The following is a 15,243-nucleotide window of genomic DNA, read 5'->3' on the forward strand; positions in this document are numbered from 1 at the left end:
AGGAAGGGTAAAAAAAGAAAAGAAAAAAAGAGGGAAGGAGACGGGAAGAGGGAAGGAAGATGAGGAAGAAAGAGAAGGAAGGCTTGAAGGGAGGCAGTAAGGACGGAAGAAAGGAAGGAAGGAGGAAGGAAGGGAAGAAGGGAAAGAGAAAGAAAGAGAGAGAGGGAGTAAAAAGAAAGGAGGGAAGGGGAGACGGAGGGAGAGACACAGAGACAGAGACAAGACAGACAAATTGAGGGGAGAGGGAGGAAGGAAGAAAGAGTCTGAGCGGTGGATCCGGCCCCGGCCCCGACCCCGCCCCGGTCCCGACCCCGGCCCCGACCCCGCCCCGGTCCCGACCCCGCCCCGGTCCGGCCCTGGCCCCGGCCCCGCCCCCGCCCCCGCCCCCGCCCCCGCCCCGGCCCGGCTCCGCTCCCGGCCCCGCCCCTCCCCGGCCCCGCCCCTCCCCGGCCCCGCCCCAGCTCCGCTCCGGGCCCCGCCACGGCCCCGACTCCGCCCCCGGCCCGCGGGCTGCAGCGCCACCTCCGGTCGCCAGGGGCCGCCACCCGCAGCCGCCGGCACCCCGTGCGCGCGGCGGGCCCTCTTTCCCGCCTCTGCGCCGGCCGCTTGCCCCCCTGCCGCCGCTCTCGGGCTCCGGCCGGGTCTCGCGTGCAGTCTTCTCGAGAGGGGCATCGCGCCCACCGGCGCGCGCCGCCCCCCTGCCGCGCGGCGCGGGGTCTCGCGGGCCCCGCTCCCGCCCTCCGCTCGCCTGGCCCGGACCGGAAGCGGCGCCGCACGGCCTGGGCCTGGCGCGGGGGGCGGGCACGGGGGCCCGGTCGGACATGGGCAAGAAGCACAAGAAACACAAGTCGGACAAACACCTCTACGAGGGTGAGGAGTGGGCCGGGGTGCGGGCGACGGGCCCTCGGCGGCTCTGCGGGGCTTCCGCTCTTTCCCAATGGCTCCAGGGCGGCCCGGGGCCCTTCCCTCCCACTGCAGGCCCAGGCCCGCGAAGGGGGCGCGTCCTGCCGGAGGCCGCGCTGCCCCGCCGTGCGGCGGCGGCATTCGAACCCGGGTCCCCCTGGTCTGGTGGGTCTCTGGTGGGGAGACGTGAGGCGGGCCCGGGAGGCCTGGGAGCTTTCGGGGCGGGCGGCGCCGGGGTCCGTCATTCAACAGGTGCTTCGCGGAGCGCCCAAAGCCGCCTCGGCCTTGCTGCGCCTTCGCGCTCTGCAGCCTTAGCACTCCCTGGAGAGCCCCGACTTTAATCGACGCGCTTTCCTTTCTTTTCTTTTCTTTTTTTAAGAGTATGTAGAGAAGCCCTTGAAGCTGGTCCTCAAAGTAGGAGGGAGCGAAGTCACCGAACTCTCCACGGGCAGCTCGGGGCACGATTCCAGCCTCTTCGAAGACAAAAACGATCATGACAAACACAAGGACAGAAAGCGGAAAAAGAGAAAGAAAGGAGAGAAGCAGATTCCAGGGGAAGAAAAGGGGAGAAAACGGAGAAGAGTTAAGGTACAAGTGGTTGCATTGCTTTGGCTTTGCGGATGGCACCGCCTACTCCAGCTGCCAACCTCATTTTATTTTCTTTGTATTTGGGGAAAACTGAAACGCCTGTAAGATCTGGCTCGTTTGAGGAGGAGCAGGACAGAATAGAGACATGAATCATCTATGAATTTCAGCAAATCGTTTTTGAATTATACTCTTAGGCAATTGTACTCGCACATCAGGTGAGGAGGCAGCTAAGTCCAAATTTTGAGGAGCTGCTTCAAAGAATGCTTTTTCCATCTAGGCAAGGTAAAAAGTCATGCTCAAGAAAGCCTCAGTGTTCGAGGATTGTCAAAAATAGTCATTTCAGAAGTGAGTGGGATCTACTGGGCTTTACATTTTGTTCTGAAATAAATATTATAATGCCAAATCTGTAATGAGCAACTTTAAATCTTTTAAAACGGGGTTGTAGTCTGTTGAGACAATTTGTTCAGAAACCTGTAATGGAGATTGATATTCTTAATCATTTGCATTTAACAGAAAAGAATGAGTAGCTACCATCTTGGTTTGAAAGCTGGGCAAAATAATAATTAATGGCTGGGCACAGTAGCCCACACTTGTAATCCCAACACTTTGGAATGCCGAGGTGGGAGGATTGCTTGAGGCTGGAAGTTCGAGACCAGCCTGGGCAACATAGCAAGGCCCTGTCTCTACCAAATAAACTGCAAAAATTTCCAGAGTCTGGTGGTGTGCACCTGTGTCCCAGCTATTCAGGAGGCTGAGGTGGGAGGATCCCTTGAGCCCAGGAGTTTGAGGTACAGTGAGGTATGTTCACACCACTGCACTCCAGCTTGGGCAATAATACGAGACTCTGTCTCTAATAATAATAACATTGTTATTACTGTTACTAACTTTCCAAATTTAACCTGCCACTGAACGACTTATTAAATCAATTATTGTGAAGGTAAATTTTCATAGGTTAGTTATATAATTTTTCTTACGTTTATATATAGAACAGGAGCTTTCTCTTCCATGTGATTGAACACATTGCTAAGTCACCAAGTCTTAGAGATCTTATTTTGGGGATTTCTTAAGTCTGTTCCTTCCCTTTTGTCCCAGTTTTTATTAGCTTTGGCTAGGTAGGAGTAATGTTTTGTTTTCTTCCTTAAATTATAAAACCCATATATGCATTTGATTTTTTAAAAGTAGTTCATGTGGTACAAAAGTACACAAAATGAAAAAAGTTTTCCTCACCCCAATCCTTCACATAGACTCCCTCTTCAGAGGTAACCAGTTGTTGTTTTTTTTTAATTAATAGTAGTAAAGTAATTCGTGAAGGTGGTTTTTAAAAGTCATGAGTACTACACAGCTTTTTGACACAAAGCAGGCTGCTACTCCACTGTGGACACTTTTTAGGTGTTTTTTCCTTGCCTACTTATTTCCATTTCGAAATACAGGTTTATATTGCTATTTACTGATTTAGCAGTTTATGTCTTCTACCGACATCGTTATGGAAGATGAGAATTCAGTTTCCCTTGCTCAGGTACAGGTACATCACAATTATTGGTTAAATCAATATTAAAGTGATTGTAGACAAGTACAGTGTGCAAATATAGATCTGATCTTAACTAGTTAGATCATTGCTTTCGTTTTTTTGGTTATTGCTTAATAATTCCTTCCAAACTCTAAGATTTATGAAACTCATTTGAGTTCTTTACTTCCTTTTTTTTTTTTCCCTCTGGAGACATTTATCTTACAGCTCTCTGTCTCCTGGAGGCTGAATTAGTTGCTGTCAAGGCCTCCTGGGACTCTCCTTCACCTGCTTCCTGGATCTCATGCCTTCCTCTTTCTTGATTCATTCCCTTGTTCTGGTGGACTCTTAACTCTAGGAACGTCCTAAGAAAGCATACACGGGGGTAGATTTTATAAGTTCTAACATGTTTGAAAATCTGTATTCTGCCCTCATACAGGTTGATGGTTTGACTTGTTTAGATTGAAAATTATTTTCTTTCAGACTTTTGAAGGCATTGCTTTGTTGTTTTCTGGCCTCTAAATTTGCTGTTGAGAAATCTGTTGCCATTCTGATTCTTAGTCCTTTGCATATGACCAGTATTTGCTAACTTGAAATTTTTAGGATCTTCCCCCTTCTCTTCAGTGTTCTGACATTTCACAGTGAATACTTGTGCCTTCAGTTCAGAGCTGTGTGCTTGAAGTATTCCTGTGTTCATTTCTTTCCCTCCATTTTTTCTTTTCTTGGTTTCTGGAACTCCTGCCGTTTAGATATTAGACTCCTGAACTGATCCTCTAATTTTCTTATGTTTTTCTCATATTTTTTCTGGGTGTGTGTGGGGCGGGGGAGGGTTCTTCCTGCAAGGAACATCCCTAAAATTTCTGACTTTTCTGGATTTATTTCAGATCTTATACCTTGAATTTCCAAGAATTTTTTTATCGTTCTCTACTTGTCCTTTTTGAATTAGCACCCTGTTCTTGGTTTTAGATGCAGTATATTCTTTTCTTTCTCTGAGGATATTAATCGAAGTTTTTTCCTGTTTTTTTCTCCTAAGTTTTCTTTTGTTCCCTGCCCTGTCTCTCTCTCCCCCAAATTCTTCCATTTATTTGTCTGTCTCTGTTTTCTGTTGAAAGCATCCTTTAGTTGTCTGTTGAGCTTTTGCAGTTTGTACAAAGCTGATTAAATACTTTGTACCTAGACAGAGTTTGTCAGTTGATGGACTTTATTGTAGAGTGACTAACAGGGACTCGGTCATTTTGGTGAAGAATGCCCCAATGTCTGTACCTTACAGATGTTTTCTCTGGGATTTTTAGTTTCTCCAGAGAAAAATCCTCCTCTCCTAGGAGATGGATTTTGCCAGTTTTATCCGTGTTTCTGGAGCCAACTATGGGGCAGGGGCTGAAGGTCTTATCACCCAGTTTTCTGAGTCTGGCATTTCTCCTCACTTTTGGCTCATCTCAAGATTTGGAGACTCTCAGGTTCCCTGTGTCTCCCAGTTCTGAGCTTTTCCAGGGTTCTGGGATTTAGGCTTTTTTCAAAGATACTCTCTGCATACAGGAGTATCTTGCTTTCTCTGTTCTGCAAATCACCCCATTTGCCTTCCGTCTCCCAAGTGTGTTGACGTGGCTCATCCACCTTTGTCTCTTATGTGCTCTTTGTTCCGGCCATCGTCTTGTTTAACAGAAGTTGAGGTAACCACTTTGAACCACTCTGGTTTTTGTTCTGGCAGTTACCACCATAATCCCATTGATACATTAATATTTTTCATTTCTTGTTTTATTCGTTATCTTATTCTTTATATTGATTACATAGTATTTAGTTATGTGGATATACCGTACTCATGATTATTACTTTTAAGTCTTACATGTAATACTGCAGTGAGCCTCATTGTACATACATCTTTGTACACTCGTGTAAGAATATCTTCAGGATAGGTTCTTAGAAGTGCCCCCCCCACCCCCCCCCGCGCCCAGGTTCCAGCCACTCTATCCTTTCTTGACTGTGACTCTAATGATCATTAGTCCCATTGTATTTTGATGTCATTGCAACCTAAAATGGGTCATATCCACAGTCTCTTCTGGACACAACACCTCTCAGAGTAGGACAGGTAGGGGGATGGTTTCTATTTCACATTCAGAGCTAGAGACTTCAGATCCTCTGGGGTGTCACTGGTTCTGTAGGGACTGTTTGGGTCATTCTTTTTTTCCAGGCTAGACCAGGGAAGCAGGGAGAGATTTTTCTTGCTAGTGTTATATAGGGAGGGAGACCTTAGAGATGCCTCTGTGGACTGTGTTCTGGATGTCCAGGGAGTTTTAGGAATATTAGTTGCTGTGATCTCTTCTTGGGAGAAAGAAGGGCTAGAGTATGTATGATTCTGAGGGACTGGCAACTCTTCTCTCAGTTCCATGCAGCTGGATGGAGGACAAAGGATGTCCTTTTCCTTTCAAAACATTTTTCTGAAAGGCATACATAACTTCTGCTTGTGTTTTACTAACCAAAACCTAATCACATAGTCACCTTAGCTGCTAGGGAGACTGGAAAATGTTGTCTTTTTTTTTTTTTTTTTTCCTTTTTGAGGTAGGATCCTGCGTTGTCACCCAGGGCAGAATGCAGTGGTGCAATCATGGCTCACTGCAGCTTCAAACTCCTGGACTTAAGTGATCCTCTCACCTCAGCCTCCCGAGTAGCTGGGACTACAGGCATATATCACCACACCCAGCTAATTTTTTCAAAAACATTTTTCTGTAAAGATGGAGTCTTGCTATGTTGTCCAGGCTGGTCCCAAACTTCTGGGGTCAGGTGATCCTTTCGCCTCAGCCTCCCAAAAGTGCTAGGATTACAAGTGTGAGCTACCATGTCTGGCATTTTAGTTGGGGGGAGTGAATGGGGGTAATGTACCTTGCTAAAAATTAGGAATCTGTTACTTAGGAAAATAAGATAAAGTTAGGGGGAAGCAAGTGCGCGCGTGCACACACACACATACACACACACAAAACATAAAGCCTTACAATTTTTCAAAGGTGCCTTAGTTAAGTGATTTTCTTGTTTTGAGTAGGAAGGCTCTAACTATATTAGTTTAAAATGCCCCAACGGGTAGGATCAGCAGTATTTCTCCCTGTACAGCAGTGGTATTTAATGCCAACTAAAGCATTAGGGGTACAACGTGCTTTGGTTTCCACCAGACACCACCCCTATGAAAGTGATGAATTTTCTTAAACATTCTGATGCTGAGCGTTTGGCAAAGAATTTGCCTGCTGGCATGACTCTTAAAACATTAGTTTTCCTTTCCTAAATGTTCAGTCTTATATTTTCCCATGTTATGTAAAAAATAAAATAACAGCCATAAAAAATGCTCATGCCATCTGATCTAGTCATACATACACAAGAGGATAGTTAAGTAAAACTAAGATGCAGTAGGTAAAATTCTGTGTGGCTGTTAACTTGATTAAATGATTTATAAAAATTACAGAAGTATTTCTAAAATCACATTAGAGGAAATAACCATATACATACCCATTATGATTATAACACGAAAAAACTACACATAACATTTTACAAATAACAACTGCTACTTATCAGGCATGTAGTACATCCTAGGTTCTGTGCTGAGTGCTTTATGTACATCATCCTACTATACTCCCTACTGTAATCCTGTGAGACTGGTGTTCTCTATTTTGTTGGATTGTGGTACAATACACATAGCATAAAATTTATCATTTTAATTATTTTTAAGTGTGCAGTAGTGTTAAGTGTATTTACATTTTTGTGCAATTATTTTCCAGAACTTTTTCGTACCCATTAACAACTCCCCATTTTCCTTTCTCCCTCTCCTCAGACCTTGGCGACCACCATTCCACTTTCTGTGTCTATGAATTTGACTGCTCTTATAAGTGGAATGATACAGTATTTGTCTTTTTGTAGCTGTCCTGTATCATTTAGCACGATGTCCTCAAGGTTCATCTGTTGTAGCACGTGTTGGAATGTTCTTCCCTTCTAAGGCTAAATGCTACTCCATTGTAGGGATATACCACATTTTATTTATTTATCAGTCAGTGGACATGTGGTTTGCTTCCACCTTTTGGCTATTATGAATAATGCTGCGAGGAACATGAATTGTACAAAGTTCTCTTCAAGACCTCTACTTTCACTTCTTTTGGATACACACCCACAAATAGAATTACTGGATCATATTATCTCCTCTTTTATTAATGAGAAAATTGAGGCTCAGGGAGGTTGAGTAACTTTACCAAGGTCTCACAGTTAGTGCCAGAACAATAACTCAAATTCTGTCCTTAAGAGGTCTTTAATCTAAAAGAGTTGTTAAAGTAGGCACCAACCTCTAGAGCCCACAGCACATGGGGAAATAAAGTCAGTGCCTTAACAGAGGCAGGGTTCTAGTTCTGAGGCTCCTGAGAGTACATGGAGCTGGGGGAAATCACAGAAGACAAATTTTCTCAAGAAGCAGCATTTGAGTTGAGCTTTAGAAATCAAAATACATTGATGTAACACTATGTTCAGTTAACGTGGGGTCAACTATATGCGCTGAGAGAAATGGCTCTTTTTATGGTAGTTCAGTAGAAGTATTCTAAGATTGTAAGTCATGAGTATTGTACTTAATGGGCTACTTCAGGTATTTTCCAAGGCGATCTGACAACCCAATTTTTATTTATGTGCTGACTTGAGATGATGATCCCTGAATAGAATGATAGGCCACTGCGTAGAGACGTGGAGGTCAGGAAGCCCACACACCAGAGGATTATGGAGCTGTTGTTAGAGGATTAGCTCGAAAATGGGCAAGAAGGAGATGTGTATAGGGGACATAAAGTAGGTCTCTTTTTAAACACAGAATGCATGGAGGGGAGGATAGGGTAAGATCTGAAAGGCAGCTGAGATGGCAGAGTAAGGAGTTTGAGCTTCAGTATGTAGTCAGTGAGAAGTCAAAAACTTTGAGTGGAAGAATGATAAAAGCTGAGTCTTAGTAACATAAATCTGGTAACAGTATCTAACAAATATTGAATGGAGAAAGTGGAAACTGTAAGGAGACCTGCATAGAAAGCTTTTTATTGAAATAGCTCAGACGAGTGGTCTCAGTTCCTTTATTGAAACTCACTTGCTGTTCTGAAGAACATAGTCCTAACCCAAATGATGTCTAACAGCTTTGTAGGTCAACTTCTGGTTTAGTTGCTGAAAGAAGTTAGGCCAGTCACATTGCTTAGGGATGTTATCAGAATAAAATGAGAAAGATAGTAGTCATTAAAAAATTTTTTTTACTCAAAAGCATTAACATATAGGATGTTATTACATATAAAGCTAAATTTAAGTAAAACTTTAATGAAAATTACAGTAAATTCCAGTAAATACCTATTTTATTAAAGCACTATCTATACTAAGTCCAACAGTGGAGGCAGACTCATAACTAACATTCGAGTGTTTACTGTCTGCCAGACACTATTCTAAATTCTTTGTGTATATTTACTATTTTGATCCTTAGAAATAATTCTGTGAGGTAGGTGCTGTTAGTATCTCGTATTGCTGATTTAACTGAGCCACAGAGTATGAGGTAGCTTTTAACTAGAGAGGAGCAGTGACTAATCATATTAAGCAAAGTGAGAATTCTAGCAAAACACAGTTCATTGACTTGTGCCATCTGTCACACCTGAGATCTCTGGGCTGCTGTGGCTTATCTGGCTTGGCAGAAAACCCTCCCCCTTTCTCAGCATTGGTCCGTGTGCATCCCTCCTGAGGTAGTCGTCTCAACCCCAAGAGACCTTTCCAAGGAAGGAAGAACTCGGAAAAGGGGCCTATGAGTAGCATTGCTCCTATGATAGAAGGCTGTTTATCTGTTTCTTTATTCAACAAATATTTACCTGACACCTATTATCTGGCCAGACTGTACGAGGCTCCAGTGATTAAGGTAGGTAAATAAATAAGTAAAATCCTACAGGAGCTCAAAGTTGGACTCAGGAATCAGACATGAAAGTATAAATAAACCTCACGGCCTGGTAAATCCTAAGGGAGGTTTGACTAACTTGTTCCAGGAGTCCAGGGAAAGGTAATGCGTCATTCTGCCGTGGGCAGCCAGGGGAAAGCATCGTAGAGGTAATGGCTAACCTGTGTAGCAAATGCTGTTTTCAGCCTAGGGCCAAAATGATGTGCAGCTGCAAGGTAATGAAACATTTTTCATTGGATTCTAAAATCAGCTGTTAAAAGGGAACTCTACATTCTTTTGCATATTGGAGCATCACTTGAATATATGTATGTGTATATATCCTCCAAAAGTAACCAACCTGAAGGACAGTACTTATTGCTAAGGACTTCAGCTGTTAATTTGCATGCTTTTGTGTTCCTATTTCATGCTGTCTCCTATGATTTACTACTTCTGCAAATACTTAGCAAGTATTGTGTTAGGCATTGCTGAGCTTGCAGGTATGGAGCTGAGTAAGACAAGGACCCCTGTCCAGAGGGAGCTCAGTAGAACAGGCAAATGTCATTTGTCGAGTGAATAATGTGGTTCAGTAAGTGTTAAATCCTAATAATCTGAGCAAAGATTTGCTTTAAAAGCATTACTCACAGATTAATAAAATAACTTGCCATCAAGTTGTGGGCAAATTAGAATCTAGTCAGAAGAAAGTAAATGTGTTTGTAGTTAATGGAAATAGCCCTCTTCTTTTCTCCTGCCTCAGATCTTCATGTCCACAAGATATTTCCTCTGCCTGGAATGCTGTTCGCACACACCCACCTCCACCCCCAACCTGGCTAGATTCTTTCTCCTTCAGATCTCAGCTCAGATGTTACTTCCTCATGGAAACCTTCCCACACTTTTCCAGTCTAAATTATTTTCACCCAAAAGTTATTCTGTCCTTGAAATCTGTTTTGTTGTTGTTTTTAAGACTAGTCAAGTGAAGCATTGGGAATGGGGAAGGAACAAAGAAATCTGTAGCTGCTTGTGATCAGTTAGTTGTAAACATGTTTATTTTTTTAAATGAGTTATTTAATGCACATCCCTGCTGTTATAAACCTGTTTGTTTTTTTGAATGAGTTATTTAATGAACATCTCTGCTGTTCCACTCTGAGATCCTTAAGAGTAGGGATGTATATGTTTTCTCTTTCACTATATAGCCACACAGTAAAGCCTCTTTTATTTATTGAATCAATGAGTGTCCATCATGTGCTAAGTAATGTGCTAAAACTTCACATAAACTATCACATTTAATCCTTAAAATAGTCCTGTGAGGTATGTATTGTGTCTATTTTAAAGATTAGAAAATGAGACTCCAAAAAATTATATAGTTTATCCCTGACGCCATAGCTAATTACGTAGTTTATCCGTATCATAGCTTTGCCACCTACTAGTGATGAGGCCAGAATTTAAACCCACTTTATAAACTAACTATAAACTCTTCTTCCTTAAGTACCTAAAGTTAAATGGCACTAATATTTTTGCTTAGTTTTTTTCTGTGTAATTAACAGAATTTACTATTAACCAGAACTGTGTTAACTTATGGTTTTATGTAACTATATTCCTTTAATAAGTGACATTCACAACAGGATTCTACAGCATACTCTGAATTATGAAAAAGAAAATGTGAAGGTTGGAATCAGAATTTTAGGTGGAGAGAGACCTGTAGAGATCAAAGCCTTGTGTTGTACAGATGGGAAACTGAGACTAAAACAGTGGGGTAACTTGTTAAAAGTCATATGCTAGTGAACTGGAAGCTAGATCTGATTCTCAGTCTGGAAATAACATGCTACAATATCTCTATTCAGTTTAGGGTAGTTTCCAAGCATATGTTTTTATATTCTTCTTTTCTTTTGGACTCCCTAGCCCCAAAGACTTTTTTGCTTTACTGAATGATAAAGTGGTTATAGTAGACCAGGATAACTAGGTAAAGATACTAGGTAGGGGTAGTTCAGAAACATTATACCCTCCTTTGGTACTTTTTCCACTTGGCTAGTTCATGATTGACCATCTCATCAACTCTGTAAGATAAATAATAACAGTTAAATCTCCATCTTGCATTTGGTAAAGAGGTCTGATGAGAGTAAATGAATTACCTAAGGTCACAGAGTGGTTTTTTACTTTATTCTTTTTGTTCTTTTTTTTTTCTTTTGAGACAGGATCTGGCTCTGTTGCCCAGGCTAGAGTGCACTGGTGCGATCTCAACTTACCGCAACCTCCACCTCCTTGGGCTCAAGCCATCCTCCTACCTCAGCCTCCCAAGTAGCTGGGACTACAGGTGCACACCAAAACTCCTGGCTAATTTTTGTATTTTTTGTAGAGACGGGATTTCGCTATGTTGCCTAGGCTGGCCTCGAACTCCTGAGCTCAAGTGATCCATCCGCCTCGGCCTCCCAAAGTTCTGGGATGACGGGTGAGCCACCGCGTCCAGCCAGCAGAGTGTTTTAAGGATGAAGCTGGACTCCTAGAGCATAGGTTAGCAAGCTGACCAACAGTTTTTGTAAATAAATTTTTATTGAAACACAACCAAATTAATTCATTTACATTTTATCTGTGGTGGTTTTCATACTACAACATACTATAATACAAAAGCAGAGTTTAGTAGTTGTGACAGACCTTATGGGCCACAAAGCCTAAATATTTACAGTTGGCCATTTTTGATTTTTGTCTTGTTTTGATTTGTTTTGTTTTTGAGACAGAGTCTTGTTCCGTCGCCCAGGCTGGAGTGCAGTGATGCGTTCTCGGCTCACTGCAACCTCGACGTACGGGTTCAAGCGATTCTCCTGCCTCAGCCTCCCAAGTAGCTGGGATTACAGGCATGCACCACCACCTGCAGCTGATTTTTGTATTTTTAGTAGAGATGGAGTTTTGCTATGTTGGCCAGGCTGGTCTCAAACTCCTGGCCTCAAGTGGTACACCTGCCTCAGCCTCCCAAAGCTCTGGGATTACAGACATGAGCCACTGCATTTGGCCCAGTTTGGTCGTTTACCAAAAAGTTTGCTGGCCCCAGTTCTAGACTCTTGGCACTGGCACTGGATGAGTTTTTTCTACCTGGGGGAATGCATACTGCCTCTCAAGCTGTCCTTTCTTCACAGCTCACATTTAATAGGAAGGAATCTGTGTCTCTGTGGCTGTTATTCCATAGAACGGATCTTCTAAACTTGCCAGCCTACCAAGATCCATACCAGTATTTCTGGACGAAGGATTTAAAATTTTCCAAAGTTAAGAATTACTGCAACAGAATATGTTGTGAGGTGGTAAAAATACATTAATCAACTAACTGGTAGCTGGGATCAAGTATGAGTTCAGTTTATAACTGCTGTCTGGAGCTTTTAAAACAACCATGTATTCTGTATTAGGTGCTTTGGATTCTGAAAATAGAGTGCAAAGCTCTAGATCAGTGATTCTCAAAGTGTGGTCCCTGTACCAGCAACACCCACATGGCCTGGAAACTTGTTAGAAAGTACAAATTCTCAGTCTCTACCCCATACCTGCAGATCATTAATTCTAGGGACAAGGCCCAGCCATCTGTGTTTTTAATGAGACCTTCAGGTGATTCTAATGCACACTAAAGCTTGCGAACCACAAGGGGACCTCAGAATTTTTGTTTCTTGCAAAATCCTAAATAATCCTGTTGGCTGCCAGTCTGGCGACCATGCTTTGAGAACCACTGCTCTAGATACTAGAAATAAAAAATAGAGCATAGGCCAAGAAAATAGCTTTTTGAGTCCATAAGATCCTGTTGGGAATCTTGATTTTGATGAGCATAAAATGGGCATTGTTGGACAATTTTACTTCAAAATTTAAATTTTAAAAATGCGGAGTACAGAGAATAATAAAACTACAATCTTGATACCAACCATCCAGCTTTAGCAGATCTCAACTTTAGCCATAGTGTGTGTATATATATGTATATACACATATATATATATATTTTTTTTTTTCCCCTAAGGAAAGAAGAGGGCAGACAGAGATCCCTTATACCCTTTCAGAGTCCCATTTCTGTCTTTGCTCCTAATAGAACCACTGTACTGAATTTGGTGTATATCACATGCATGTTTTTATAATTACAAGTTCTGCATACATCTGTAAACAATGTATGCTTACACATTTTCATACTTAGCTTGTAACAGATAATTGTTCTGCAACTTTTTCTCCATTGTTTCTGAATGTTAATCCATGTTGATACAATATAATTTTAGCTCATTTATTTTACCTGTTATGTAAATATGACATAACTTATTAATCCATTTTCCTTTTAATAGGCATTGGGTTATTCCTACTTTTTACTATTTTAAACAATGCTGCAGTAATCTCGTACAAGTCTCCATGTAGACCGTACGACAGGAAATTTCTCTGGTATATGCACAGAGAGTAGCAGTTGAGAAGTAGGATAAAGGCTTTGCTAGCTTTGCTAGATATTGCTAATTGCTCTGCTAAGGATTGTTCCTATTCACCCAATTGCAAGGTATGAAAATCCCATTTCTCTACATTTTTATCAAAACTTGACATTTCAGACATTTTAAATGTTGCCAAAGAAAGGTGAAATGCCTTCTAGTTTTTAAATCTGTAATTACCCAAGTTCTAGGGAGATTGAGCTAGTTCTCATGTTCTCAACATTTCACGTTTCTTATTCTGTGAGTTATGTGTAATATCGCTTATCTATTTCCTTTTTGGATTTTTTGCCTTTTTGCATAGATTTATAGATACTCTTTATGGAATCTTTCTTAATGTTTTATAAGTTGTGTTTCAAGTAGAATTTATCTCAGTCTATCGTTAGATTTTTAACTTGGTTCATGGATTTTGTTGAGGTACCAAAATTTATCAACTTAATATCAAATTTATCAAGTTTTTCCTTTAAAGTTTATTCTTTTTATATCTTATTTAAGAAAGTCTTTTTCTACTCTTGGGTCCTAAAGATGCTTTACTTTTATCTGAAGTTCTGAAGCTTTGTTTTGTACGTTTAAGTCTTTATCTGGAATTGGCTTTTGTGTATGGCACGAAGTAGAGCTCAAATTCTATTTTCTCTTTTCAGGTAACAGTTGTCTCAGTACCACCCTTTTGTCAATGACTTACAATGTCACCTCTGTGATATACTAAGATTATTCTATGTACATGGGTCTGTTTCTGGGCTCTGATCTCTTCTGTTGGTTTATTTGTCTGTGTGTCAGACCCACATTGTCTTATTATCACGTTATACAAATAACTTAATATCTGGTAAGACGTATCATCTTATTCTGACCTTTTTCTTTTTTTTTTTTTTTTTTTATTATACTTTAGGGTTTTAGGGTACATGTGCACAATGTGCAGATTTGTTACATATGTATCCATGTGCCATGTTGATTTCCTGCACCCATTAACTCGTCATTTAGCATTAGGTGTATCTCCTAATGCTGTCCCTCCCCCCTCCCCCCACCCCACAACAGTCCCCGGAGTGTGATGTTCCCCTTCCTGTGTCCATGAGTTCTCATTGTTCAATTCCCACCTATGAGTGAGAACATGCGGTGTTTGGTTTTTTGTCCTTGCGATAGTTTACTGAGAATGATGTTTTCCAGTTTCATCCATGTCCCTACAAAGGACACGAACTCATCATTTTTTATGGCTGCATAGTATTCCATGGTGTATATGTGCCACATTTTCTTAATCCAGTCTGTCGTTGTTGGACATTTGGGTTGGTTCCAACTCTTTGCTATTGTGAATAGTGCCGCAATAAACATACGTGTGCACGTGTCTTTATAGCAGCATGATTTATAGTCCTTTGGGTATATACCCAGTAATGGGATGGCTGGGTCAAATGGTATTTCTAGTTCGAGATCCCTGAGGAATCGCCACACTGACTTCCACAATGGTTGAACTAGTTTACAGTCCCACCAACAGTGTAAAAGTGTTCCTATTTCTCCACATCCTCTCCAGCACCTGTTGTTTCCAGATTTTTTAATGATGGCCATTCTAACTGGTGTGAGATGGTATCTCACTGTGGTTTTGATTTGCATTTCTCTGATGGCCAGTGATGATGAGCATTTCTTCATGTGTTTTTTGGCTGCATAAATGTCTTCTTTTGAGAAGTGTCTGTTCATGTCCTCTGCCCACTTTTTGATGGGGTTGTTTGTTTTTTTCTTGTAAATTTGTTTGAGTTCATTGTAGATTCTGGATATTAGCCCTTTGTCAGATGAGTAGGTTGCAAAAATTTTCTCCCATTCTGTAGGTTGTCTGTTCACTCTGATGATAGTTTCTTTTGCTGTGCAGAAGCTCTTTAGTTTAATGAGATCCCATTTGTCGATTTTGGCTTTTGTTGCCATTGCTTTTGGTG

The 15,243-nt window shown here is 41.6% G+C and overlaps 1 protein-coding gene across 4 annotated transcripts in view; it reads left to right on the forward strand.

The window, feature by feature from the left end:
* The first annotated feature begins 613 nt into the window (after positions 1 to 613).
* The window catches only part of BRD7 (bromodomain containing 7), a 55,981-nt gene continuing 41,351 nt past the window's right edge, over positions 614 to 15,243 (forward strand). For all 4 annotated transcript variants that reach the window (XM_055297619.2, XM_063612743.1, XM_055297617.2 and 1 more), the window contains exons 1-2: positions 614 to 870; positions 1,283 to 1,491. In XM_055297619.2, coding sequence (XP_055153594.1) covers positions 822 to 870; positions 1,283 to 1,491 — 258 coding nt within the window. In that variant the 5' untranslated portion in view covers positions 614 to 821. The remainder of the gene's footprint in view (positions 871 to 1,282; positions 1,492 to 15,243) is intronic.

Source organism: Symphalangus syndactylus, chromosome 11, assembly GCF_028878055.3.
Source record: "Symphalangus syndactylus isolate Jambi chromosome 11, NHGRI_mSymSyn1-v2.1_pri, whole genome shotgun sequence".
Lineage (NCBI taxonomy): Eukaryota > Metazoa > Chordata > Mammalia > Primates > Hylobatidae > Symphalangus > Symphalangus syndactylus.